Here is a 27,005-nt window from a genome sequence, read left to right as displayed (position 1 = left end):
TGATTTAAAAAAATTTTTTTTTTATTAAAGAGAAAGTTGACTTATGGGCTGCATTCAAAAAGCAAAATGGACTAGAGGATCTGCATTGTCTTCTTTTCCCTAGACAGGGCTTGGTGCGTCAGGCTGTGGCCCCGTGGTCTCAGTGGTGACCCGGGTCTGAACATACTCCTCATCTGTGCATCACGGCTTCCCCATGGAAGCAGCTTCCTGGCATCTGGAAGCAGCTGCTAAGTGGATGAGCATTACGATTAAACTGCCTTTTAATTATTCAGCGTGATGTCAATGGCACGCATAGTTGTGACATTATAATGGACTCTGACTCCCTCGCAAATGTCGAGAAAGGCAGGGGCCCATTACCTTGTCAAAATGTTCGTTCCCTGTGACTTTATTGCCAGTACACCACCTGATTCTGCAAGCAGCCCTGAACAGAACCTGTGGTGGGAGGGTGTGTGTGTGTGTGGGGGGGGTTACAAGCCCACTTGGAGTGATTTGGGTGACTCTCTAAAGACTTTACAAATAGTCCATTCTTTAAATACACTACATTTCAATAGAAACAAAGTATTAGGGAGGAATTGACCAAGACTGCTGGCAACCGGGCTTACTATGGGCAAACACTTGGGCAAGGATGTAGCACCAGTGCAGAGACCACAGCAGTGCCATCCCGGGAGGGACAATTAGTGACTGAGGACTTACCTTGCCAACCATGGCAGTGGGCTAGACTCTACTTACTGAAGTAGACTACCCTTCTGCCACATAGCTGTATATACAGGCATACACACACACACACACACACACACACACACACACACACACACACACACACACACACACACCAAGGCAGCAAGAAGGATTTGTTTGAACTGGAAATGCTAAGAGTTAGATTCTAGGATTCAAATTGCCTATAACTCGTGACGCAGCTTTGAACAAGTCAGCTCTTTGGTCTCAGTTGACTCAACCCTCAAGAACGTTAGGCCTGAATCATTTCTAGCACGTGATGAGGCAGCTGGTGACACTACGCCACACACGTACACAGAGCCTTCATCAGCATGCATGCTCAACAATGCTTGAGGACAGTGAGAAATAGAAGCCAAGTTGGAAGAGGCTACTGCTTTTGAGAACATAGGGCAGAGCCCAGCTCCTGAAAGAAACAGCTCAGGACAACGTTATCTGCAGCTGTGCTGATGACCAGGGGCATGGGAGTTAGAGGAAAGGCACCGTCATTGTGGGCTTGGATGGCTGCAAAGGCTCCTGCAAGAGGGTCGAGAGTGACATGCTTTGGGGAGCAGTAGGATCTCAGAAGTGGAAAGGGGGACAGATCAGATGTAGGAAGGATGAGCAGATAATGAGGGAGATGGCAAGGGACAAACCAAAGCAGAGTCACAGATGCCACCTCTGGGAATGAAGGATTCATCCGTTCTCTCTATGGGGGGCAGTGAGCAGGATCGGAACAGTTATTAGATAGTCTTTCCTCTGTTGCCCAGGACTTTAATTTCTTTTGAGGGAAATTGTCTGAGTTCACCACATAGCCCTGAGGACTTATGAATCAGCGAACACTCAGCCCAACTTGCATTTGCTACATACTCTCTCCCAGGACATTGCTGGCTCACTGCAGTTAGGCCTGAATGTGAAAAATGCCCGGTGCTCATTCCACAGATAGTGCCCTGACCAGAGAGAAAGGTGATCACTGTACTTTATGTGCCTGCAGCTCATTGGTTCCTATATTTTATTTGGCCTGCTTTTCTAATCTTCTAATTGATTCTGTGAGCAAACTGATATTCTTCCAGTATACTCCTCTTCTTAATTTATTAAGGATCAACTGCAAATGTTTACAAATAGGAAATCCTGGTAGATATTCCACCACAAATCTATCCATCATCTACCTATCTAACCATCCATTCATCTATGCAGGAACTGGTGCATTCACACATCCACCATTTATCTACCAACTCACCCAACCTCACCCACCCTCACTTATTCATTCAACTGTCAATGAATTCATCCATCCAACCATCCATAAAACCCATATAGCTAACTATCCATCCATTTATCTATCTATCCATCCATCAACTCAGTCCTCTACTCATCTATCTATCCAATCACCTCTTTGTAAACCTACCCTTACATTTATCAATCATTCACCCATCCATCCATCTATCAACTCATCCATCCTTACTTCTATCCATCAACTCACTTGCCCACCTACCCATTTACTTATTATATACCCATCCAGTCACCCACCTACCCACCTAGCCAGCCAACTACCTTTCCAACAACTCATCCACCCAGCCACTCATTTACCTATCCATTCACCTGCTATCCATCTATCCATCCATTCATCCATCCATCCATCTATCCATCAACTCATCATCTATTCATCCATCCATCCGTCCATCCATCCATCAACTCATCCATTCATCCATCCATCCATCCATCCATCCATCCATCCATCCATCTATCAACTCATCCATGTATCCATCAACTCATCCATCCATCATTTCAGCCACTCAGCCACTCACCCACCTGTCCATTTGCCTGCTATCATCCATCCATCCATCCATCCATCCATCCATCCATCCATCTACTAATTCATCTATCCATCCACTCATCCATCTATCCATCAACTAATCCATCCATCAGCTCAGCCACTCATCCATTTATCTACCCATCCATATCCGTCCATTATCCATCATCTAATTACCCAGGTATCTGCCATCTATCACCCCACCAATTGCTTATAGCAAATTTGATGGGAAATAAATGAGGGCAAACAGAATAAAGTTAAAGGGAGCTTCACAAGCCAGGGCCCAGAATGAAAAATCATATCTATAACAGCAAGCAATTAAATGCAAACCATCAGAATACTGTAGTCTTGTGGATAAAGCTGTCACCAGCCAAGCCATTGCTCACTGACAAGTTATGGTGGAGTGGATTTTTAAAGAGCAAAGTTTAAGGGAAACAAAGACAAGTGAAGCAGCAGGCATCACACCCAGGACATTTACCTGACTGGTCGCCCTCATTTCCCAACCATGCTCCCGAACAGCTACCAATAACCCTGTGCTTTTAGATAGGGAAACCAAGGCTCAGACAGTTTAAGCAGTTTGATCTTGGTTCACATCTATTAAATGGCAGAATCACATCTATTAAATGGCAGATCTACTGTCTCTAAAGCCCTGGCTTTCTTCTGTGTAGCAGTAGTGCATTGCCCCACTGACACTTCTTCCTGGACCCTAGTTCCTACTCTGTAGGGTGGCTTGAAACAGATGTCCTTTAGCGAGCAGAGATGTCACATTGTTCATGATTTTTTTTTTAATTTTTTACTTCAGGTTCCAAATACCCTGCACTGTGCACGGTGTCTGACGGGAGCGATCCTAGCTGCTTGCAGTGTCTTGAGCCTCTAACATGTCTATAGTCCAATTGGTATGCTGTTTTTAACTCTAGAGTTTTAAAGTATTAAGCAAATAGTATAAATTCAGACCATATTTCACACATGTTGCAGGCTTACAGACCCTAGTTCTTATAGGAGATCTGTGGTTCCCCACACACCAGGAGCCTGCAGCAGACTCTGGCTTGAGTCCTTGAAATTCCAGGTGAAGTTTTCTAGTCTTCTTTTAGTACAGTAGCTCTCAGCACATGGATTGTGTGTGACCCCTTTTGGGGGCAGGGGAGTCTCAGATCAGATAATTACATTATGAAGAAGCAACAAAATAATTTTATGGCTAGGGGTCACCACAACATGAGGTCACAGCATTAGGCACCACCACTTTCGTAGAAAGTTCAGCTCTAATTGTATCTTTTATGTCAGGGCCAATCTCAAACTCCTGGTACTAGCCTCCCTCTCCCAGATCCAATACAGCTCAGTCCCTTTGCCTTGAGTCTATCTGACCTTGTTCCTCAGGCTCTCCGAAAGTCAGCTGCATGATTGCCCCGTTTTCAGGTTCTTCCTACTTTCAGGGGCCTACGGTTCTCTACCACCCTCCTTCCCGGCTGGTGTATAAATTTGAATATATTGAGAACATAGGTATAAATACTTTGCATTCTGTCTGTTCCAATGTCCTCATTGTACCAAGTTCAACCATTGTTAAATCTCTGGAGAGAGGAAAGGGCAAGTCTCACATCTAAGCCCTCTTCCTCCAGCCAGCTGCAGCATCCCAACAGACTCTGTGGTCCAGCCCTGTTCTCCATCCCTGTGCCCCAGAGCCTTCTCTGCAGCCTAGTGAAGGAAGCCTCCTGGGCTGCTTCGTTCAGCCTTCAATCTAATGAGACATGATTCTAATCTGCAGCCTTTACTGTCCACACTGAGTGATTTCTTAATCAATAACCCAATTCATTATAAAAATCAATTGCTTAAAAATTAATATCTTATCTTTTAATGCAACTAACCAACCCCAAACCCCAGGTTAGTAAGTTATTTCTATTAACAGGGGCAAAAAAAAAATCCTTAGCAGTACAATCATCCTTACATTTTGAAATGATAAGCTTCATACTGATTATAGAGCTAATTATATGACAATGACCCCATTTTTTTCATCTCCGTCCCCTTTCACCCAGGTGGGCTTTCCTGGCTTCTCTGCTGCGGATGAGATCCCACACCTCTGATCCACTGTCTATACTGCACAGTGGACTTCCTGAAGTACATATCTGATCTTTACAAAATCTCACTGATCCTCTTTAAAGTTCCTTTCTGGGCCTCTGACAACTATCAAGGTCTGAAACCCAGGTGAGCATCTCTGGGTCTGTGAATGGGTTTCATGTGGCCCACATGGGGCCTTGCAAGATTTTAACTGGATGTTTCTACGAAGGACTAGCGCTATTTCCTCAGTTTGTCAGGGGGTTCTTACTGTGCCCACCCAACTTGCACCTGTTAGACTCTTAAAGGCAGCTTTGTTTCTAACCTTGAGAGAAGGTCGGGTCACCTCAGCAAAACCTGCAGCGTGTCTGAGGACAAGTCTAAGCACTTGAGTCCTTTCAGGAAGAATACAAATGACTCCTGTTTATTAAATCCCTGCTGTGTGCCAGGCCCAGTGCTAATCACTTCGCAGACATTATCTCATACAAAACTGCCCACGAATGCCAAGCAGAGGAGGAAGCTAAGACGTGGGATGCTAGGGCGTGGCCTCAGGCCAAAAGCTAAGCAAGAGCAGCACCAGGGCCCGGGTTCAAATGCATCTGGTTGCCCAAGCTCTACACTGCAGAGCTGTCTGGTTCTGATGGGAGTGGTCTGCCTTTTGCTTCATTCGTGGCACAGAGCTTGGCCCACATCTACTCCCGAGAGCCCTGCCTGTCCACGATTTCTGGGCTTCCCTCCCATCTCCGGAAGTTTCCTCTTACCCTCTGTGACCAGCTCTTCCACATCTTGCCCCAGCTGTTGGTAATCCAGGTCAGCCCTTGCCTGGTGCTCTCACTGTGCGCAATGAGATCCTTTTCAGTCCCAGTCACTAAATCCACCATTGCAGTTATGATTTCCCACCAGACCTCCCCTGGTTCATATGTCCAAGTATGTTTAAGATGTTTGGTCACTCTTTGGGGTTCAATGTGCCCCAAATGGGGAGTTCCATTCCCACCTCTGTCTAGATCTATTTTCCTCCTGGTTTCACCAGGGTCATATTACCAGTATCTGCCCGGTGCCTGTGCGTGGGAGGTTTCTTTGGTCCCCAGCCTGGAGCTGTGCTACCACCAATACCACCACATCTCTGGTCATCCTTCCACCTCTGTGCCTTAAGCCTCATTGGATCCATCTCTCAAACTGGACCAGACTCATCACTTCTACTGCTAACTGCTATCTCTGCTAATCTCCTTCATTCTAACCACTGAGATTGTGCCCTCGGGTGTCTTCTGGACCCCAGCCGTACCCCATTGTTATTGAAACTATGAAGCCATTATGGCTGCAGAAAAGGTACCAGCTCTATGGTGCTCTAGCACCTAAGTCCCCAGTGGCTTCCCTGAGAGGAGCCCCAAAACCTCAGTCCAGACTATAAGCCTTGCTACAGCCCTCCCTACATTTACCTTTCCAGTGTGAGCTTACACTGCTCTCTCCTGCCATTCTGCCCAAGGTACAGAACCCTTTAATCCAGCTCTTAAACAAGACGACTTCATTCTGAACTCGGGGGTCATTGTGTGGTGTGTCTCTTGCCTGGGACACTGTTTCTGGGGTGTCCTTTGTTGTGTCCCACCATTGTTTAGGTTTCACTCCCATGTCAAATTGAGATCCTGACTACATAAGATGAAACATCTTATCCACGTTGCTTCCATTGTTCTCTAAGCTACCGTCCTAGTCCACTGTCTTCACCGTCCCTGCTGCCATTTGAAATTACTTGTCACCTCCTGCCTCTCTATGCCACTTAACTAACCTTTGAGACTGTAAGTCCTGTGAAGGTAGGGTTGTGTCTCCCTGTGTTCATTCACTGTGGTCTAGTATGCAGTCAGCACTCAATTAATATTTATTGATGAATGGTTGAAACCTCTGAGGGGAAGTCTAGGGATGAAAACAGATTTAGACAAGTGTTTATTGAATATATTTTTTTCAGTACTGGAGATAAACCCTGGGCCTTGAGCATTCTCAGTAAATGTTCTGTCAAAGAGAAATATCCTCAGCTCTAGGTATCTATTTATTTGTACATAGAGAAGCATAAAGTATAGAACAATCCTCTTATCACATAAATCCATTGTCCCCACCCTGTACACGGTATGCTACCATCATCATCATCATCCTCACCACCATCTCTATGTTTATCACCTCATTGTCCTCACCATCCCCATAATTATTACCACCACCACCACCATCATCATCATCACATTATTATTCACTTCACGGTCCCCACGGGTAGTAGCAACCACCTCCAACACGTCTACAGTGCATGTGCTAAAGAGTACACTTTTCCTGCATCTATCTCTTTGAGTTTCAAGGACATCACAGCGATGGAGGTTAGTAGCTAATTTGTAACCACATATTTACAAATGAGGGAACTGAAGAAGTCACTTGCCAGAGATTCCCCCAGCTTCCAGTTCCAAGAAGACATTAAATTCGACACCTGGGAGATGTACAGGGTCTTCTCTTTAACTAAACTAGTTCTCTCCATGCCAGCCTCCTGTGCTGCCAAGTCAGACAAGATAAGAAGAACTCAGGACTCACTCCCATTTTAATGCCTGGTTAAGAGACTGCCCTTGAGCCTCTATTTCACGCTGGCAGTGTAGAAGAGGCTTTAATTTCATGGCTGCTTCAGGTGAGTGCAAGAGAACGTTTTTTGGTTTTTTGGTTAAGGAAAAAGAAATTACAAAATTAAAAGAGGGGAAAAATAAATTACTGGTGACTGTTTTTACTGCCTTTGCTTACACGCTGGAGTGGAGAATTAAAAAGTTATATAGCTCAGGTTCCTGTCCATGACTTATCGCAGATGAATCCTCCATATTTATAGCATTTCTCCTCGTGGGGGCCATCTCCAGACAGTAAGCAACCCCCTGATATAGGTTGCCGCTCTCTGTCCTGGAACCCCGTGGGCCCTGTGAACTCAGCAGAACTGTCACCACAGAGATGATGTAAGGACCAGGGAGACAAGGCTTATTTACCATGCTTCTGCTTGGAGAGTGCGTGTCCCTTATTCACTCAACAAACACTGCAAGGGGCTGCAAGGGGCGAGTGGCCATAGGGAGGGTCACACGAGGGTCACACTGGAACAAACACCCTGAAAAGGATGAACTATTGTGGCCAAAGCTCCACACCAGAAGCCCTTCTTATATTCCCCACCTCTCAGATGGGGAAATGGAGGCACAAAGAGATGAAATGGCCCACCCAAGGTCACTGACAGAGACTTGTTTTTTCATGACTCAAGATCTTGAAGAGTTTAAAGTCTATCAGGAAAGGAGTGGAAGGTAGAAAGGTAGGACTAACTGGGATGGGGGAGAAAGAACACAGCCATTTATTTAGAGCTAGGTTCCACAAGGGACTCTACCTGGTTCCTTCACTATTTTGAAGAGCACTCTGAAAATGTCTGATGTTTCTGTTACACAGATAAAGAATTAGAGACCCAGGAAGATGAATGAACTGGTCTAGGATAGTTAGGAAGGGGCATTGCTGGGATTTGCACTGGCATCTTTCTGGGTATCACTAACTGGGTGGCAGGTGAGCTGTGCCCCGCCTCCATCACCCCATGTGTCCTGGATGGATTAGGTCCATGGAAATGAGGATTCTTTCAGCTTGGAATCAGGTGGGGACCAGGGTCAGGAACTGCATTCCCTGCTCCTAGGCACTGGCTGGGAGGTGCCATGCGCCCTTAGACCACAATGAACAAAGAGCTGGGTCCCACTTGCTTGCAAGCAGGCAGGTTGCAATGTTTTCCTTGGTGTCCAAGGATGAAGATGTGGAAACCCAGCATCCCAAGGTAACTTTTTGCAGAGGCACAGAGGTAATTCACACAGCACAGCAAAGAGGCAGCCATGGCCCTCCAGTGCCCACCCAGAGGAGAACAGGGGGAGAGGCAAGCCTACATCAGATACAAATTATCACAAAATTCTAAACCTAAAAACAATGGTGGGCAGATCCCAAGGTCAAGGACTCCTTGCCTTTTCACTGGCTGCCCAGAAAGACCACCCAGGGAAGACTGCAGAGGTCGGTGGAGTCAGTGAACTACAGCTACAAAATATATCCTGGCTATACTCCAAGCCAATGAGATTATGACCTTGGGGGGCTGAACCTGTGACTTTGTTTTATTTCCCCATGTGATTCTAATATATAGCCAACTTGAGAGATGCTAGGGCACCATCTCTATTTCCCAGGTGGGCACCAGTGGCTCAAAGAGGGGCCACAAAAGATGCACAGGCAATAGAATTCAATCCTGATCTTCTGGCCTCCATCTTGGGACTCCTCTGTTCTTTTAGCTGGGCAGTTGTGACAGGACAGTGGTCTGGTTGCCTGAGAGATAGACACCCCCCTCATTTCTTAGCATCAGCAGTACCTCATGACCTGGGAAAGCGCTAGGCACCTGGGAGGCTCAGGCTGAATCATGTCCTGCAAGACTCCCTAAGCTGGTTCCATGCTTCCGAGCAGACTGGAGAACTGAGGCAATTACCTAATATGTTAGCAAAACCTGTCCCTGCGGCACTCCAGTGAGCCAAAGTCATAAATACGAAATGGTAATTTCTCTCTGGAAGCCTGCCTCCTGCCTCCCATACCATCCCCTCCCACTCAGAAATCACCTACCACTGCCTGGCTGTCCTGTCCCGGCTGGGGCGGCAGTAACTCTGAGTTATTTAAACAACGCAGGCAAAACTTTCATCATGAGGTCTGAATCATCACACCTAACCTCAGCTCGCCTCTGCCTGACCGGAGCAGATTCTGCTAGTCTTCCACAGATAGTAATAAAAATGCCCTGCAAGGACTAATTAATGGCTCCCGGAGGCTCTCATCTTTGTGCTCAGCGTTGACTTGCACCAGCCCCCGGAAACGGGGTGAGATGAGCTAACTTGTCGTGGTGAGGTGGCCTCCAACTGACTTTGTGACCTTGAGCAAGTCACTACACTCGTCTAGGAATTGTATCTTTTAGCTTTGGGAAGAGCCACCCCACTGCTTGCAAGTACTTGGAATAAAGTCTTTCTATTGAAAAGTCTAGAGTGGAGCCCACAGATCCTATTCGTCCCTGATCCATGGACAGTCTCAAAGGGCAGCACAGGGAAGATGGGATTGTGGGATTCCAGGTGGAAGGAATAGCATCTGTGAAGTCTCGCTCCATGGACCACTCAGATTCCAGGACCCCCAAGTAGTTCTGCACAACCAAACACATGATGAGTGCAAGCCAGAGCTCGGAGATGTCCTGGGTGCTTGACCTCGTTTTGAAGGCGGTGGGAAACCACGTGATACCTTTAGACAAGAAGGACTATCAGATTAAAGATAACAAAATGGTTACCGGGTCCCCCTTTACAGCACTGAGCTGGAAAAGCTACTGTTGCTCGGCTACAGGATCCCACAGGGATGAGTAGATTGAATTGATGCCTTGGTGTGGATTAGCTTTGATACCCTTTGAGCCCAGCACAGTACCTGGTCTATAGAATGCACCAGACAAATATATGAATGAGTAAATGAATGTGAATAGTTGAAGGAACAAAAGAAAGAGCAAAAGAATGAGTGACCAAAACACCCAAGGAGCGTATGAATGACTCAATGGAATGAATGGGTCCGAAAGCAGCTGTGCAGGCTGCCTGGGTGATTCTAAGAGTCATTAGTAACAAAAAGTGCGGGCTTCTGGATGCATTACCTAGGGATTGGCCTGGTCATAGCGCAGCTCTCTCCGTACCACGCTTCTCAAAGACAACGACTGATGACTGTGATCATGAAGGAGGTTCTCCTTCTGCTCCCTGTGATCATGAAGGAGGTCTCCTTCTGTCCCCACCGCCGGTCCACCTATATCCACACAATCAGAGCAGGAAGCAGACTTGCCTGGCAGCTCATCTCTGCAAGGGACTCAGATATGCAACTCTATTGCCATTTCTCCATTCACAAGGTCTCTGAAGAGCTCTTCATTTCAATAACAGATAAAGACAAAGGAAGAGGTATTCTTCACAGTTGCTAAAGGGTAGGTAGCTGGGGTTGGGGTGGAGCTTCAGCCTGGTGAAGCAGCTGAGCTTCTTAAGGTGCAACTCAGCACAAGGGTGCCCTGCCTTGAACCCTATTCACCATGGCACAGAGCAGAGTGGCAGGCTGAAATGTAGCCAGGGCTGCCCCAGTTGGAAGCCTTGTATCCTTCTTAGGCTAAGCTGACCTCTCTCCTGGCCTTGGATATCCTTGCTACATAGAATGTGGCCCATGCGCCAGTCTGGTGCCTAGGAACACAGGCCTTGCCAGAGAGCTTCTCAGACACGCAGGGCATCAGGACCCATTTACTGAACCAGAGTCTGTACTGTTGCAAAATTCCTGGGTCACTCTCAGGAACATAGAGATTCCTGAACTTCAAAGAACTCTGCTCGGGTAACTCAGGGACATCTGTGGAACCTCTCATCCGAGAATTTACACCCTGACTAGGTATCACATGCTCTCCACTAGGACAAGAGACAATATCCCCCTAAGAGGGGACAGTGATGTTGACACCTGCAAAAGGTATACATTTAGACTACTGCTAGCAAGTCACCACCCACTATATACAGCCCAGCACCATCCTGGATTCTGGCACTAGCAGGATAAGTTTCTGTCATCAAGTCAAGCCTTGATTTCTCCATCTGTCAAATGGGAATGTGCTACACCCTGCTTTTTGACACCCTGTGGTTAGGCAAGTCAAAGGAAGTCAGGAATTTGCATGCTCACTGAGAAACAAAAAGCCTGGGAAAGAGGGCTTGGTAACTCATCATCCAGAGGTGACCTTTTCAGAAGCTAGAAGAGAAAACACACCTACTTGTCAAAGGCTTGAGACCTCTGGCCTCAGGAAGATCAGCAGGTCTAGGAGGAGGTGCTGGCTGGGTAGGATGCTGCATTCCACAGAAAGCTCCTAAGTGAGCCCCGCCCACTGAGCAGCCCCTTACTTGTGAATCTGCAATGATTGAATTCTTAGGGTTGCATTTTTCCCATTTGAAAGGAGAGCTGCCTAGAGACTTCAGGCTCCATCCCATTAGCATTCTAGGGGGTCAGTGTTTCCAGGCGGCTCGGGGCCACGTTGTTCCTGCACACTGTGTGGGTGAGGGAGGCAGTTACACTTCAGAAGGAGCCAGATGTACCCACAGCACAAAGAACAAGGGCTGGAGCTGTGGAAGCTGAATTTTCTAGTGTTGGATGGAAGGAGGCAGATGCTTCTTCCGCGCTGGCTTTGATTTGCCAGCTCCATGCTGAATGGAATTCTTCTCCATCCCTGTGTGGCCTCCCCTTCTGACCTTCCAGGTCTCCACACAGCATCCCTTCCTCAGATGCCAATCCCACTCTGCTCCTTAAACACCCCTCGCTGCCCCACAGAAATATCCCTGGCTCTTAAATCTTTCCCCAGTATTTGGGGTTATGATTTGTTTGCTTGTGATGTTATTGGCACAACTGTCTCTCATCCTATAATGTTTCCTTAAAATCTTCCATCTTATGTATGTTAAAAATACATCCCTGGGCCTGGGATACATCTCCTGGCTGCTCAGGAGACTGAGACAGGAGAATCACAAGGTCCTGATCTATCTGGGCTACAAAGTAAGCTCAAGAGAGTCTGGTTAACTTAGTGACTCCTGTTTCTGGATAAAATATTTGAGAAGAAATGTCTGGAGATACAGCTCAGTGGTAGAGTACTTGACTACCATGTACAAAGCACCAGGTTCAATTCCCAGCACAATAAATAGGTAAGTAAGTAAAAGCTGGGTCCTTCCTCTATAATTTTGATTCCACAGCTATGAGCTGTGGTCATAGCTTTTGTTTCCTTTTGCTTGATTATTTTGGTGGCAGGGTGACTGGGTAGAGCAGGCTGGTCTTGAATTTGGGACGATCCTCCTGCCTCAGCCTCCAAAGTGATAGAATTACAGGTGTGAGCCCCTGTACTCAGCTGGCCAGGGATTTTTAATTAACATAGGGATCTTATATTAAGATGCTTCTGTTCTGTTCTTCATGGAAACTGGGAAGCCTGGTTCCAGAAACAGCTCTCTGAGAGGAATGGTAAAACTTATGCCCTTGTGTTGCCAAGCCATGCCAGACCTAGGCAGGCTCCCAGTAACTCTGTGTAGAATGAATAAATAAGTCCACAGGTATTGTGGGGGTGATGACTCTCCTGCCTTAACAGTATAATGGGTGGACGGCAGATTTGCCCATAGGGCACAGTGCTGAGTGCCAGGCAGCTGTGGTGTTTGCTCTCAGACAGATGACAGTTGACGGGGTGGGAAACACCGATTGTAACCAAGACCAAGAAAGGAAAGGATTCCAGGATGGGCCAAGGCCTCTGCTTTGTAGCTGCCTAATGGGGAGGCCTGGATTGATCCAACCACAGAAAAGGTGCAGTGTTTTCAAAACAGATTTTTGTTTTGTTTCAAGTGTGTATGTGTTATAAGTGATACACACAAGGTTAAAAAGTTTCAAGGATAGAGAGGGGTGCAGGTGGAGAAGCAAGCTCTCCCCTAAAGCACAAACACCAGGCCCAGGGAAATGTGGGTGCATCTCCAGTCCCAGCACTGGAAACAGACACAAGAAGGAGGTGGGGCACCCAGGGAAGGCAGCAGCTTGAGTAAGGGCCTGGAGGCTGGGAAATTTCTTGGAAACAGAGAGTATCTCATAAGTGACTTGGCACATTCGCTCAAGGCCATGGACTCTTGACTCCACAGGGGTAGAAGGAGGGATGGTAGCCAAGGTCACAGGGCCCATGAGGACTGTCTGTCTCGTCTGCTAGTTCAGAGTCTTGGAATGTGACAGAGAGCCAGGAATGAAGCAGGTAGGAATCTATCTAAATTCACCATTCAAACTGCTATCTGTTGGCTGAAAGTGGTGGTGAGTCCCCTGTACCCTCATCACTTCGTAGGCAGATAGGCAGCAGAATCAGGGGTTGAAGGGCAGCTTGAATTGCCTGAGACTCAAAAACAAAACAAACCAGATCCAAAAAAGTAAAACAAAATTGATAATTCTGTCTGCTAAGTCCTCAGCAGGATGTACCCCATTAGCCTGGGGCCTTGATTTCTTATTCCATAAAATGGGTGCAATAGTACTTAATTCTTAAAATACGGTTCTAAGAGGTTAAAGAGTGTTACTGTCTGAGCCTGACACATCTCCTGCAGGCTAATGCTCCCAAACATTTCTTCCCCAAATGGGGGTGCTGTTATCTGGGGGGATTCAGTAGGCCATTCTGGGTGGGTCTTTGAAGGATGAATCTAGCCCTTGTTACCTACAGCTCTTCCTGCTTTCTGTTCAGACTTGACCTGCTTTAGCTGCTAGGAAGTCAGCTGTGTCTTCTCCACCATGCTGGACAGCAACTCTCTGAAACCATGAACAAAAGCAAGTCTTCCCTTTCTGAATTTGTTCCTTTCAAGGGTTGTGGTAACCGTGGCGGAAAATAGAGAGTAAGCCTGACGCATAGTAGGTTTATTTTTCTCACAGTCCTACCTCCTAACATCAATTTATTTCATCTAAGTTGACTTTGTGGAGTCCACAGTCAGCATCTCTTAGCAATGTCGCTTTTGCCAAGCCGGTCCCTTCACTCCTGGCACAAAGGGATGCAGGATCACTTCCACCTGCTTCCTGTTTTCCTCAGTGCCACCGCTCTCCCAACTTGAGCTCATTGGCTGCGGTAAACAGGACGTAGCTCTTGTCATTCTAAAGTCATGGTAAAGATTAAAGGCTGGGAGGCTGTCCCCCGCTGGATCTTTAAAATGAAACTCTACGTATGTGAAAAAAAATGTAGTTCGGTTTCCATGCCTGGCTAAGAGATTGGATGCTCATAGAATATGCAACAACAACAACCCTGAAAAAGGCTCTCATTCCATGTACCGTCAAAAATGTAATGTAATTATTGCGATGCTAAATATCCCCAGCTGTTCTGAGATATTTGAATCTTAAATCAAGCCTGCCTGCCTGCATCCCGCGCTGGCAGCTGGGTGTGTATCATACAACCAGAGCTGGGAAACTTCAGGCAGAAACTTCAGACTCGCATCTCCATCTTGCTAGTTAAAAGGCCAGGCTTTGCCCCAGCGCTGTAATGAGGATCCCCCAAGTCTGAACTATTGGCAGTCTCACCAAAGAGAACCATGTGCCTTACCGGGGCCCATGCAATCCGGCAGGCCATAAGCATCTATCCAGATAGTCTTTCAAATCCATGTGCAGGGAGCATAAAGAGATAGCGTAAAATAAATGGTAATAAAGTGAATAAACACGCGTCTCACTCCAGAGCCTTTGAGGTGTTTCTATAAATCAAATTCTTTCCATAATTTGCTCTGTGAGACTGGGCTGAGAAGCAGAATCAAACCTCATCTACTTTCCCGGGCAGTAGGCTCAGATTTATGGATGTGAGTTCACAGTGGATGCCCGTGCCATTTCAAAGTGGGAAAATAATTTTTGTTGGGAGGGGTTCCAAGAGAAGATTAAACCCTTCACTTTGAGAGATCAGAGTATCAACAACTTTCAGATCAGATATGCCATCAGAATCGGGAGGGGGGTGGCCAGAATACAGATGTGGGTACAGCTGGAATGGCTCAGACCCAGAGCATTCACAGAGGAAGAAGCTGGGGCTTTGGAGATAGAGGGTTGGTAGGCTGAGAGCAAATATGCTGAGACTGTTATGTCCAGTGCCTCTCTTGGAGTCCCATTTAATATTTAGATTTAATTATTTTACATCATATGTGTGTGCGTTCCTATGTGCATGTGTAATGAGTGTAAATACCAGAAAAGTGACTCAAGAGGAAGTTGGAACTTCTGGAGCAGGAGTTACAAGACGTTGTTAGCTTACTAATGTAGGTGCTGGGAATCTAATGTGGGTCTTCTGCAAGAGCAGTATGAGCTCTTAAAAGCTGAGCCATTCTAATTTTTCCCCATGCTTTGACCACCGTGTGTGTGTGTGTGTGTGTGTGTGTGTGTTTGCAGGCAGACATGGAAACCAGAGGTCCCATAAGCTATCTTTTTAAATTATTTCTCCAGTTTATTTTTAAGACAGCCTCACTGGGCCCATAGCTCACTAATTGGCTAGACTTCGTGGCCAGTGAGCTCCAGGGATCTTCCCCAGTGTTAATACCACAGGCACTCTTACCACCTGGGGCTTTTATGTGCGTGCTGGGAACACAAACTCAGTTCTTCATGCTTTCTCGATAAGCACATTACCAACTGAGCCCTCTCCTCACCCCTCCCTCTCTGAATTTTAATATTGAACAGGACATTAAAAGGCACCAGCTTGCCCAGAGAAGTGTGATATAAAAATTGCATAATGCTTCCTGGTTAGACTTGTGACACAGTAGGAGTGTCTGGAGCCTTAGAGGACCTTCTTGGAAGAAGTGAAATTATTGTCCATTGAGGAGGACACCAGCACCTACAACATCTGTAGTGCTGTTCTACACTCAAGCACACATTCTGTATTGACACTCAACTTATACCCACTATGATGGACTCTCAATGAACAAACTGTAACAGATCAATATACTCTATTTAAATTTCATGCAACAACCATGCAAGAAAGATGTGGGGTGGGCTTTGCAAACGAGGTAAGCCGTTCCTACCAGCTACCCACTTGACACCGGGAAGAGCTGGGATTTGAACTGGAATCCCTCTAATTCTTTCCTTCTAATCCACTTTGCTCCGAGGCCTTGTTCCCAGTTTCTGAAGCATAAACATCCAAGCTTTCATGAATGTAAGTGTGATTAAATTATTCCCATGATGCTTTGGAAAACAGATGTGTGTTTGTTACAAATTCTTTTGTTTTCTAGATTTTTTTTTCTAAAGGATGACTCTCCCTGCTCCTAAATTACCCTGCTCCACTACTGTAAATGGTGATCTGTACGAGAACACACTTTATACATCTGAAGCCAGTTTGGTTGGGTCAAGTTTCTTATTTTTTGGTAACAAACTACCACAAACTGTAGTCACTTCAAACAACGCACGTTTTAGCATGGCGGTCAAAGTCTTCCCAGAGTCTTACTGGCCCCCATCAAGGTGTCCACTAGACTGTGCTTCACCTTGAGGTCTCAGAGTGAATCTTTTTTCTTTTTATTGCCTTTTCCAGATTTTAGGGGCTGCTATCACAGCCACTTCCTGTCTTGACAACCATTGTTTCAAATCTCTCTGACTCTCTCAGCTTGGCTCCAGGGGCTACATCTCACATTTTGACTGCCCAGTCCTTCCTTTTCCTGATTTACCTCCTTCCCTCCCTCTCTCCTCTCCTCTGTGCTCAAGCTCATACCCAGAGCCTCACACACCAGGCAAGCAGTCTATCAACAAGCTTTCTCTCTAGCCATCCTTACTCCATTTTATTTAGAGAAATTCTCACTAAATTGCTTGGGCTAGACCTGAACTTAATCTTTTTAGCCCAGGCAGGCCTCGGACTTATGATCTTCCTGCCTCATCTTCCTGAATATCTGGAATAACAGGCTTGCACCATCAAGACAGACTTCTTTGGCTCATTCGCAAGGGCCTATGATCACAATGGACTAATCTGGATAATCTAGGATGATCTCGTGTCAAATTCCTAACCCCATCGCATCTGGAAAGTCAACACAGTCATGGGCTCTAGAGATGAGGCACAGGCAACTTCATGGGGCCACTGCTCAAGACATTTGGACCTTAAATTTTATTGGGCCTGCACCCCGGAGTGTAGGGAAGAAGGGAGCCTGGCAAGGAGTGCCAGCCAAACTCCACAGGAGCTCAGGCAATGGGAGCAGCATTGCTCGGGACAGCCTCTGCTGCATCAAAGCCTTTGCCCTTCAGTTTGGTTGATGTTCTGGCTGGGTCCATCTCTCTCTATGGACCCTAATTTCTTATAGCAGAGGCTTTGGCTGTGTGCCCCAGTGAGCTCAACATTCTTCCCCAGACTGTCCATCTTTTCTTCACACTAGGATGCTGGTTCCCCATAGACTTTTACAGAGCCAGGGAACTGGCATGACTGAAGACTGCATCAATGGTAACCCTTGACTTTTTGGGGTTAAAGGAATTTTACAACCTTGTATCCCAAAGAGTGGATCGTGAACCAACACTGTCTGCATCACCAGGAGCTTGTGAGAAATGTATGACAGGCCCTATCCTTACTTATTGAATTAGCAGATATGAAGGATCTAGAAATCTTGTCATGTTATAGCTAGCTCAACCTATAATGTTCACTGGGGATACCGGATGCAATTTTACGTATTCTTCTGTTTCCTGTATATGATGCTAAGCAGGTCGTTTCCTTCTCTGATGCCCATAGGAGAGCAACAGGTACCCTCCATCACTAAGGGATGAGCTGAGATGGCATATGTATTACAGTTTCCTCTCTAAACTGGGACAATGAAAGATGCTGGCTTGTTCAGCCAAAAGGAAACGACTATGAAGTAATGCAAAGAAGATGAACATTAGGACCCCGAGGTCTTCTTTTCTGTGATCTCCAGTCACCTCACTGCACCTTAGTTTCCTTATCTGTAACAGGGAGAAAGGGACACTTTCTTGTCTGGTCCATCGCCAGACTGAAATTAAACAATGGATGTAAAAGTTCCACGTAGAGAGTAGGAACTCAGCAAATGTGTGTGGGATTCCGAGGAAACAATTTAATAAGCAAATTAACCTTATAAGCAGTGGTGTCAGGGAGACTTTTGACATGCTCAGGGAAGCAAACAGCCCGGCCATCCATAGTCAGTTTGTTTTATCAACAGTTCAATGTTCTAATTATGAATGAATCATCTATTTGTTAAAATCAGCCTGGGTGGAATCTCAGATAGACAACAACCAGGTTTTCAAGTTAACAGTCTCCTCAAAATAATGAAAAGAGCCCATAGCTCTTTATTGACCGGGGAAACTGGAACAACTTCATTCATTTAGATTAGATTGGGATACAATGAAGATGTCCTACTCCTGAGCACTGCCCTGACCATTAAGGTTGCTGCCTTGTGTGGCTGCGGGATGGTAAGTTCATGCTGGAGCCTTACTCTTTAGAGCCATCTCTCTCTCTAGGGGTGGGGGTCATGGAATCTAGCTGAACTTCCGTGGTCCACACCAATCAACCATCAGTAGAAACTTCTTATGAAGGCTTGAGGAACTGAGTGATCCCCTTCTAGGAAGGGTTACCTTCATCAACACCCAAAGGCCGGCAGCTTTAGAATTGCACCAAGTTCTGATTAAAATCACACTGAGCTGCCTCCTGGTTGTATGACTGGTGCCTCCCCTGAGCCTTTGTTTCCTGATCTGAGAAATGGGTTCCACGGCACTGATGAGATTCTGATAAAGGTGAATATGGCTCCAGGGATAGGGGCCTCACACAGATCTCAGTCCTACTCTTGGTAGAGACCTCTTTCACAGCCAACAGTGTAGATAAAGCACCTTGACCTTTGAGAACTTCTTTGCCAGAAACAGATTAGATTTATGGTCATCTTGGTGGGTCAGTGACTGGCACACATTAAGTACTTATTGATTTCTGGTTGAATGGATTTGACTATCTACCCAAGCAAATCAGCAGGGTCAAAGATACACACGTACCGAGCAAATGGCCTGGTTATTGCTCCAGCAATTCCTTCTCAATTGGGAAGACATCTGATTGATGCCTTCATGACCGGCCACAGTGGCCCCCAAATAGCCACTATCAGAATTAGCCTGATGTGGGTCAATTTGGATATCTGCAGACCTGGGTAGAGTTTACATTTGATTCCCTAAACTAATTTCCCTGAAGTCAAATAACCGGTAGAGGTCTTTTCATGTTCCTTGTATAAATGTCTATTTAATCACCATCCTGTCTCCAGCACTTCAATAACGTGTGCATTTCCCCCGTAATCACTGCTTCAGCTCTGCAAAGAAGAGAAATGGATGGCTGAGACACTCCAACCATCTGCAGGATTCAAGCCCGCTCTCCCTCTGACTGCCCACTTGAACAGAGAACTCTGCTGCTAAGTCCCACTGTCCATTTGGCTCATATCCTACTATCACAGGAGACAGTCCTGTGGCCAAAGGCACACAGCTGGCCAGAGCCAAGTTGAGTCTGAACTGGACTTCCTAGAGGATGCACCCCGTCTCCTCCCCATCGTCCCTTCCTGTGCTGCTTCAGACAGAGCATTTGCTCCCGCAGCCATGGCAACTTGGGTTTGAACTTGGCCTTGCTACCCACTGGCTCTTGACTTGAAGCACATTGCACACCCTCACAGGATGACATCTCCTCCATTTACAACACATGGATTATCGCAAACTGTCCAGTGTTACTACGAAGATGACATGAAACAAGCCAGCCAGGGTCTGGCCTGTCACAGATGCCCGATGCTATCTGCCTTTGCCCTTCACTGTAAATGCTCATGCAAGTAATAAAAATGGAAACAGCTCCCATTTACCGAATGCTTGCTTGATGCCAGAAACTGGTCTAAGCACTTTACATGTAGTAGCTCATTTATTCCTCTCTCTATAAAAGGCAAAAGTACTTTTTTTTTTTTCTTGACTCCCTAAAGCTATCCATCTTTACAGCCACTAGGCTGCCTGGCCTAGAATCCTTTCAACAGAATTTGCTGTTTTTAAACAATATGTTACTGAAATCATTTCTTGTTTTCGAATATTGGCTCATAGGAGCCAATTTTCTTGATATAGTAAAATGTGATAGAAAAAAACAAAGCCACAGCCGGGCGGTGGTGGTGCACGCCTGTAATCCCAGCACTCTGGGAGGCAGAGGCAGGCGGATCTCTGAGTTCGAGGCCAGCCTGGTCTACAGAGTGAGTTCCAGGACAGCCAGGGCTATACAGAGAAACCCTGTCTCGAAAAAACCAAATCCAAAACAAACAAAAAACAAACAAACAAAAACAAACAAACAAACAAACAAAAACAAAAAACAAAGCCACAAAACCCTAAATGATGTATCCTTGGCTTTTAGCATGGATGAATGGTCCAAATCTGAACTAAAGGTTAACTCTGACAGAGAAGAGGGTGAATAGGTTCATATGGGAATACCCTAATGGGCTTAGAAATGAGGGTGAAAGATAGGTTGTTGGGTCAAGATAGACTAGCAGAGCAACCAGAAGGGAAACACATCAGAATGGTGATGCAAATTTCAAAGCTTTAGTTGAGCCCCTAGGTTCCAATCACACCGTTGCCTTGGGACATTTCCGCACCACTTCAGCTGCCACTATTTTAAACTTGCCCCAGACTGGAAGGCACTGGTTCAATCACTTTGCATTGCGTTCCCCCTTGGCTTTCTTATCTGTGCATGCTGTTCCTTTGATCCTTCGTCTCTTCCTCTTAGCTGGGAACTTCTATGTAGTCTTTAAGGTTCATCTCAGATGTCACCTCCTCCAGGAAGCCATCAGAGGTCCCCACTCTGCTCTGGAGTCCACCCCGTGTGCCCTTGATTCACACAACTCTTGCAAGTTGCTGAAGAGTGTTTACCAAGCCTTATTTAATTTTATACCTCTAGCATCCACTAAAGACCTTGGCACAGAGTCGACATGGTAGATTCAAGGACTAAAATAAGAATGAGCATGCCCACCTCGCTCAGGGAAGTAGCCATGTAAGATATGATAATTATGGTGATAATACTTAGAATGTCTTACCACCATGTACCAATACACGGTGCCTAGCTATTTGTTTTTTTAATACTTTAGCAATGGCTACTGAATATTAAGCATCTACTGCCATCCCAGATATCTCCTCTTACCTCTCAGGCAGAAACCTTATTACTGGAGGTTCTGAAGTAAAGTGTCTGCCCAGGGAATACTGGTAGGAAGAGACAGACCTAAAGCCCAAGACCAGGTCTGCTTGACACGCCCCTGAAGCATGCTGTTTCCCAGAGAGGGCAATGACCTCTTGTCCTTGAAGTAGACCCTACCCTGCACTGGCCTGTCTGTTCATATTTCCAGCCTTTCGGTTTCTCTTGTAAACCACCCTGGGCTCTCAGAGCTCTGCCTCACAGCTCGGTTTCCTGTCCAGACTACTCTCTCCACTGCTAGGGCAGAGCTGAGGTTCACAGCAGATGCCAGGGCAACAACACAGGTTTGCAGAAGAAGTGGGCACTGCTCCGATTGACTGTCAAGTGTTGAAGCCTGCCCCAGCCTCAACACATCCATCAATGAACACGCCCAGAGTGAGCCTGGAGAGTTAGCCCAACAGACTGCCCTCAGCAAGTCTACTGGTGTTTGTTTTCAGACACAGGACTAACTAGAGACAGCTGGTACCTTCCCCGGAAGGTCCCTCATAAGCACGCCACCCTTCACTTGTTCCTCTACCATCTTACAGCATTAGAATTACAGGTGCCCAGTAAATGCTCCTCAGGCCAAGGGCTGCCAACTTCCTCCTGGAAATGCAGTTTACAGGCACTTGCTGGAGGAAGTCAACCAAGACCCCAGGAGACAGGATCCTGCAGATACCCTGTGAACATACTCATTTCCCAAGCCTCTCCTGGGCATCCACTATGTGTCAGGTTCTGTGCTGGGAAGACAGCAGTAAACTGCCCCAGTTCTTCCCCTGTCTAAGAGAGAAGCAAGCAGTCTTAGCAGGTACAGTGGCTTACACAGGGGAATAGAGAATGCTGGGTGTGGTGGTCAGGTAAGACTCCAAGCCAAAATAAATATTCTCTCTCTCTCTCTCTCTCTCTCTCTCTCTCTCTCTCTCTCTCTCTCTCTCTCTCCCTTTCTCAGAATCTGAGCAGCCATGTGACCCAAGAATTCCTACCCTCAGCTACTATATCACAAGGCCACTCCATCAAGGATGGCAATGGCTCCCCCAGAGAGCAGGCAGTTAGAGTTTCTGTTGGGGTCTTCTCCATGTCAGAAACTCGCCTGAAAGCGCTTCTGAAGTCTTCAGGTAGAAAGCCAGCGACCCATAGCATGCCTTGTGACAGGGTCTGAAACTCCCAGGACATAAGCTGTTGGGGAAGTAGTTACTTTTACCCCCTTGTCCTCAGCTCCTTATCTCCCATCCCGCACAACGTGTGCCCATGCCTGTCTTGGAAGCTGAAGCCACGTGCTGTGTCCTCGGCATACAGACTTAGGTTAGGCTTTATCTGCCCAGACCACCTGAATGGCTCTGATTGCATTCTCCCAGACTTGTGGCGGGAGGAGACAGGAGTCTTAGGCAGGTTTTTCTGATAGCAGCTAGGTCCAGGATCAGAGAGGGAGGTTCCTGTGGCTTGTGTGTAATGAATCTGGCGGTCTACTAAGTTAGGCTTTGAACTTGCTGATATCAAGCACGAGAGTGCTCTTTACAGTTCCCTCCTCATTTACAACATAGGGATGAAAGCCACTGCTAATTCGGGTCTGCTGTGATATCGGAAGGCAACCCTGGCTCTCAGAAGGCAATTCAGCTTGCTTTGTACACCAATCGTCCAATGTAGAATTGCATCGAAGAGGCTATGTGTTGTGCAACTTACAGCTCATACTTAGATGTAACCTTGAACTTCAGTCTAACTCTAGAGCTTGCTCACCAATGTTCAGCCAAAATCCAGCCAACCAACGTGTTGCTGCCTGTATTCTTTGGCTTTTATGCACTATGCTTGAGGCTCTAGAAGCCTTGTATGTTAGCAACCCGTGTATGTCAGCAACGTTCCCCGCTTACAGAGGCAGGGAGTCTCAGATGAAGACGGTCAGAAGGCCAGCTGAAATCCCCACCCCACCCCCAACATGAAATGTATTAGGGAGGGATAAGTCAGAATTACTCTATACTCAGTCCAGCAGCAAAAATCAACACAGCAAAGACTGAAGCTAAGGACAGAATCAGATCTCAGGCAGGAAATAACCAAAACAGCCAATCAGAGACCTAGAATGACCAGCAGCAAGCCAACCTGTTGCAACTGTGGCAACTCTGCCCGTCCCTCAAAAAGCTTTGTCAGAGACAAAAATCCCAAAGCGAGATCGTTCTGAGAGTACACCTCACGGACGCACACCCACCTTTCCTGCACTGGAAGGAAAGCCAGAGTCCACATAAGGGGCATTTACACAGGAAAGGTTGGACAGGCTTGCACCACACTGGGCCCTGGCGCAGAGCTCTTCTGAGACAGACTGCACTAGGCAGATACCTTCTGCCTGACACCTGCGTTCTCTAGACCCACAGTGTGGGGGAACCAGCATGGCAAATGGCGCACAAATCTCCAGCACAGCTTCTTTGGCTCTGGCTGTTTGCATTTCTGAGCATGTAATTTTCCTACCTGTATTCCTTCAGCCAGAAGAGGAATAGGGTGGGTGCGTGTGCTCATGGAGCATTTGTTTGTTTGTTTGTTTTTGTTTTTTAAACCAATCAGCAGAATAATGCCACTGCCTTAAAAAGGGGTCCACAACTTTGGTGTTCATTGATGTCCTGGGAGTTTTCTCCTAGACTCTGTGCGGAACTCTGAAACCGGATGCTGTTTAGGACCTTAAGCAGAGTTCCTTGTTAGTCCCCTTTTTTTGAAGGGGTTTGTACTGTTTCTCCCCAAAGACAACAAACCCCCAGTTGAAGACAACTCTAAAGCACAGAGAGCAGTAGCTTGGAGTTCCCTGAACCTCGGGTGGGAATAGGGGTACCACTATTTAGAGAAGGGACCACATATAGTAGAAGGTGGAGTTTGAGGGCTGACACCGGAAGGAACTGTACAAGGAGACTCTAACAGCATTAAGGAGACTTCCCAGACAGAGCCAAGCCCGAGTTTCCCATCACCTGAAGTCTCAGGGGACTCGAGAGTGAGGTCTGCCTGGGCACTGAGGAGAGGTGACACCCAGTCAGAAAGTGGTGACACTCACGGGGGCCTGGTGTCCAATCCCTAGAGCCCACCTAAGAGCCTCAGGACTCCTGGGAAGCGCGGGGTCAAAAAGGGCGGGTTCGCGCGGAGGGCAACTCACTGAGGAGAAGTTGTGCGGGCCACAGAGCTCGCCCCGGTACTTGCAGGAGAGCAGCATGTCTTCCAGCTGGTGGCCCAGACGGTCCATGAAGGCAGCGCTGATGCCCTCGAAGTGGCGCGGCGGCAGGAAGAGGCGGAAGTCGGCCAGCTTGCGGAACCACTGGCGGCGCGGCTCGTCGCCCCGCAGCAGCTCGCTGACTAGCGGGCGCGCCGTGCGGTTGGGCAGCAGCAGCCCTAGCCAGTGGCCCGCGTAGTAGAGGTCCCCCTTGGAGAGGCGCGGGAAGCGCAGGGGGTTGTTGTTGCACACGGTGACGGCAGGGAACGGCAGCTGGCGGCTCCACTCCCGGTGCACTCTCGTGTGTGACGGGAAGCTGAGCCAGTAGAGCAGGCGGTTCGAGGACCAGGACAACAGCAAGCCGAGGGACGTGCAGAAGGCCAGCACCCACAGCGCCCGCCGCTGGAAAGAGCCTCCCGCTGCCGTGCGCCCCGCGCACATGTGCCGCAACCCGTGCAATTTAGTGCGACTCAGGGACGGCCGCCCCCTGCGGGCGACCCCTGGCCCCTGCAGCGCCCGATCGCCGCTCCGGTCGCCCCCGGGCTGCCTAGCTGCCGCCACCGCCGCGGGCGCCGGCTGCTCGCGGGCCATACGGAAGCGTCCCGGGCCGCTGAGCGCGGTCGCCGGCAGCCGGGCTCCGCCGCTCCGGCTCATTCATTCAGCCCGAGGCTGGCGACAGCGGCGGCGGCCCCGGCCGGGCGGAGCCGCCATGGGAGTCCGCAGCAGCAGTGGGAGCAGCAGCAGCCGCGCGCAGCCTGTGCCAGGGAAGCCTGCTCCCGACAGGAGCTCCGGTGGCGCGGCATGCCCGCCCGGCGTCTCCGCCGCCGCCTCCGCGGGCGCTCGCCCGGGACTGAGTGCCGCCTCGGCCCGCCGCCCCTAGCTCTGGCCTCTCCTGATTGCCCCCCCAACCCCCAGGCTCTGCTGGCCCCGAGTCTTCCAGAAGGACGAGAGTCACTGGCCACTACCTTCGGAGGGGCCCCATTGGGAGCCGCCTCTCCAATCCCTGGGCTCTGTGCCCGCCGACCTATCCTGGTCCTGGACCTCGGGGGACCCTGAACTGAGTCCCCCCTGCACCGACTAACCCCAGTTTTTACGCTGATCCTGAGAGAGAGACCACTGAACCACCATGCCTGGTTTGGCCAGTCCCGGGGACCCCACTAGTCTGGCCCCTAGCCCAGTGGTGCTGGGACATGCGAGGGAAGGCGCCAAGGAACGAGCGCCCCCAGAGGCACTCCGAGGCTCCAGGCTCGGCGGGTGGGGTGGGTGTGTACTGGGGTAAGTGGTCGACCAGTGGCGACTTCCTCCTTCCCTTTCCTCCAGGACCCTTCTTTCTCACGGCTGCCGGAGCTGTTTTCTGCCGAGACGCTCCCAGGCTTCCCCAAGTCCAGTTCCCGAGTCCCGCGGGGTGTCTACTGTCGTCTGGGGCCGGGGGCTTCTCTGGGCGTCCTGCGGAAAGCCGCTCGCTGCCGGACCCCTCCAAGGTTGCTGCTCCGGGGAAACTATCGCTTTTCCCCTCGGCACGGATCGTCTTTAGAAAAACCCGGCTAAGCTGTTCCTTGCCTCTTATCCTCTCTAGGAGCCTGGAGCTGGGAACTGCGGAGCCAAGCAATACCTCCTGGGGCTCATCCGGACTCGCTGCCGATCAAAGCTCGCAGCTCCTTGGGCCCGTCTCCTCTCAAGACTCCAAGTCCACGATGGCGGTGGCAGTGGCGGCGGCTGCGCTCCTCTCTCCCTAGCCCGGCCCTCTTCGGGCCCTGGGCGAACTTGGGCAGCAGCCGCGCTAGGCTGGCGCGGCTGGGCTCTGAGCACCTGCTACTGAGCTCGCTGGCCCAGCGGCTCCGGGCGGGCGGGGCGGCGGCAGCCTAGGCGAGCGCTGTGCGCTCCTGGAGACGCGGTGCTGACGCTCCCGGCTCCTCCTTGCTGCATTTTAATTCCTGGCCACTGTGGCCGCTGCACACCGAGCGGGAAGCCTCTTGTTGAAGTTGCTGGGGAGGTGGGCGGGGGGGGGGGCGGGGGCGGTGCGGGGGAACACAGATGTGGTCGGTTGTACCAGCTTGTGGAAGAGATGGAGAGTAGTAAAAATGCTGTGTTTATGTGCAAGCCGTGTGCAAAGAAATGTGAGGGGGATGCTTGGGCGTGTGAAATGGGCTGGAGGGAGAAGGGCCTGTGCAGCGTGGGCACTTGAGCAAGTGTGAGTGCGGTGTCGTGCAGGGGTGTGTGTAGGATGTGAACTGTTTATATGTGAACCAACGTTTGTGCCAAGTCTTCAATTCGTGAAGCTGCCTGTGGGTGATGTGCTGCGGCTGCTGGAATGCGTCATAAGTAGAAAAGTGCCAATGATGGGCTGTATGTTCTGTGTGTGCACATCCTTGGCGGTGGGTATGAATGAGTGTAGTTTCCGATTTGCATGTGTATGAATTTCTTTTAGGAAGGGCTTTGCACCCAGTTACTGGGAGAACTTACAGGACTTCTGGCAGGATGAATTCAGGGGGACAGTTCCTCTCTTCTGCCTCTGGAAACTTCTCAAGTGCCCCAACCCCTTTCTCTGGAGGTTAAGTCAGGCAAAAGTAGCTCTC

General features: G+C 48.5%; 1 protein-coding gene across 2 annotated transcripts in view; it reads right to left on the bottom strand.

The window, feature by feature from the left end:
• Asic2 (acid sensing ion channel subunit 2) overlaps window positions 1-27,005 on the bottom strand; it is a 1,078,645-nt gene that overhangs the window by 236,667 nt on the left and 814,973 nt on the right. Inside the window, exon 1 of one of the 2 annotated variants that reach the window (XM_052197061.1) lies at window positions 24,376-25,355. The exons of the other annotated variant lie outside the window; for it this stretch is intronic. Coding sequence (XP_052053021.1) covers window positions 24,376-25,083 — 708 coding nt within the window. The 5' untranslated portion in view covers window positions 25,084-25,355. Of the gene's footprint in view, window positions 1-24,375; window positions 25,356-27,005 lie in introns of those variants that run through there. 2 annotated transcript variants of the gene reach the window in all.

The sequence above is a fragment of the Apodemus sylvaticus genome, chromosome 10, assembly GCF_947179515.1.
Source record: "Apodemus sylvaticus chromosome 10, mApoSyl1.1, whole genome shotgun sequence".
NCBI lineage: Eukaryota > Metazoa > Chordata > Mammalia > Rodentia > Muridae > Apodemus > Apodemus sylvaticus.
The sequence above is the reverse complement of the archived record's forward strand: the minus strand, read 5'-3'. Positions and strand labels throughout refer to the sequence as shown.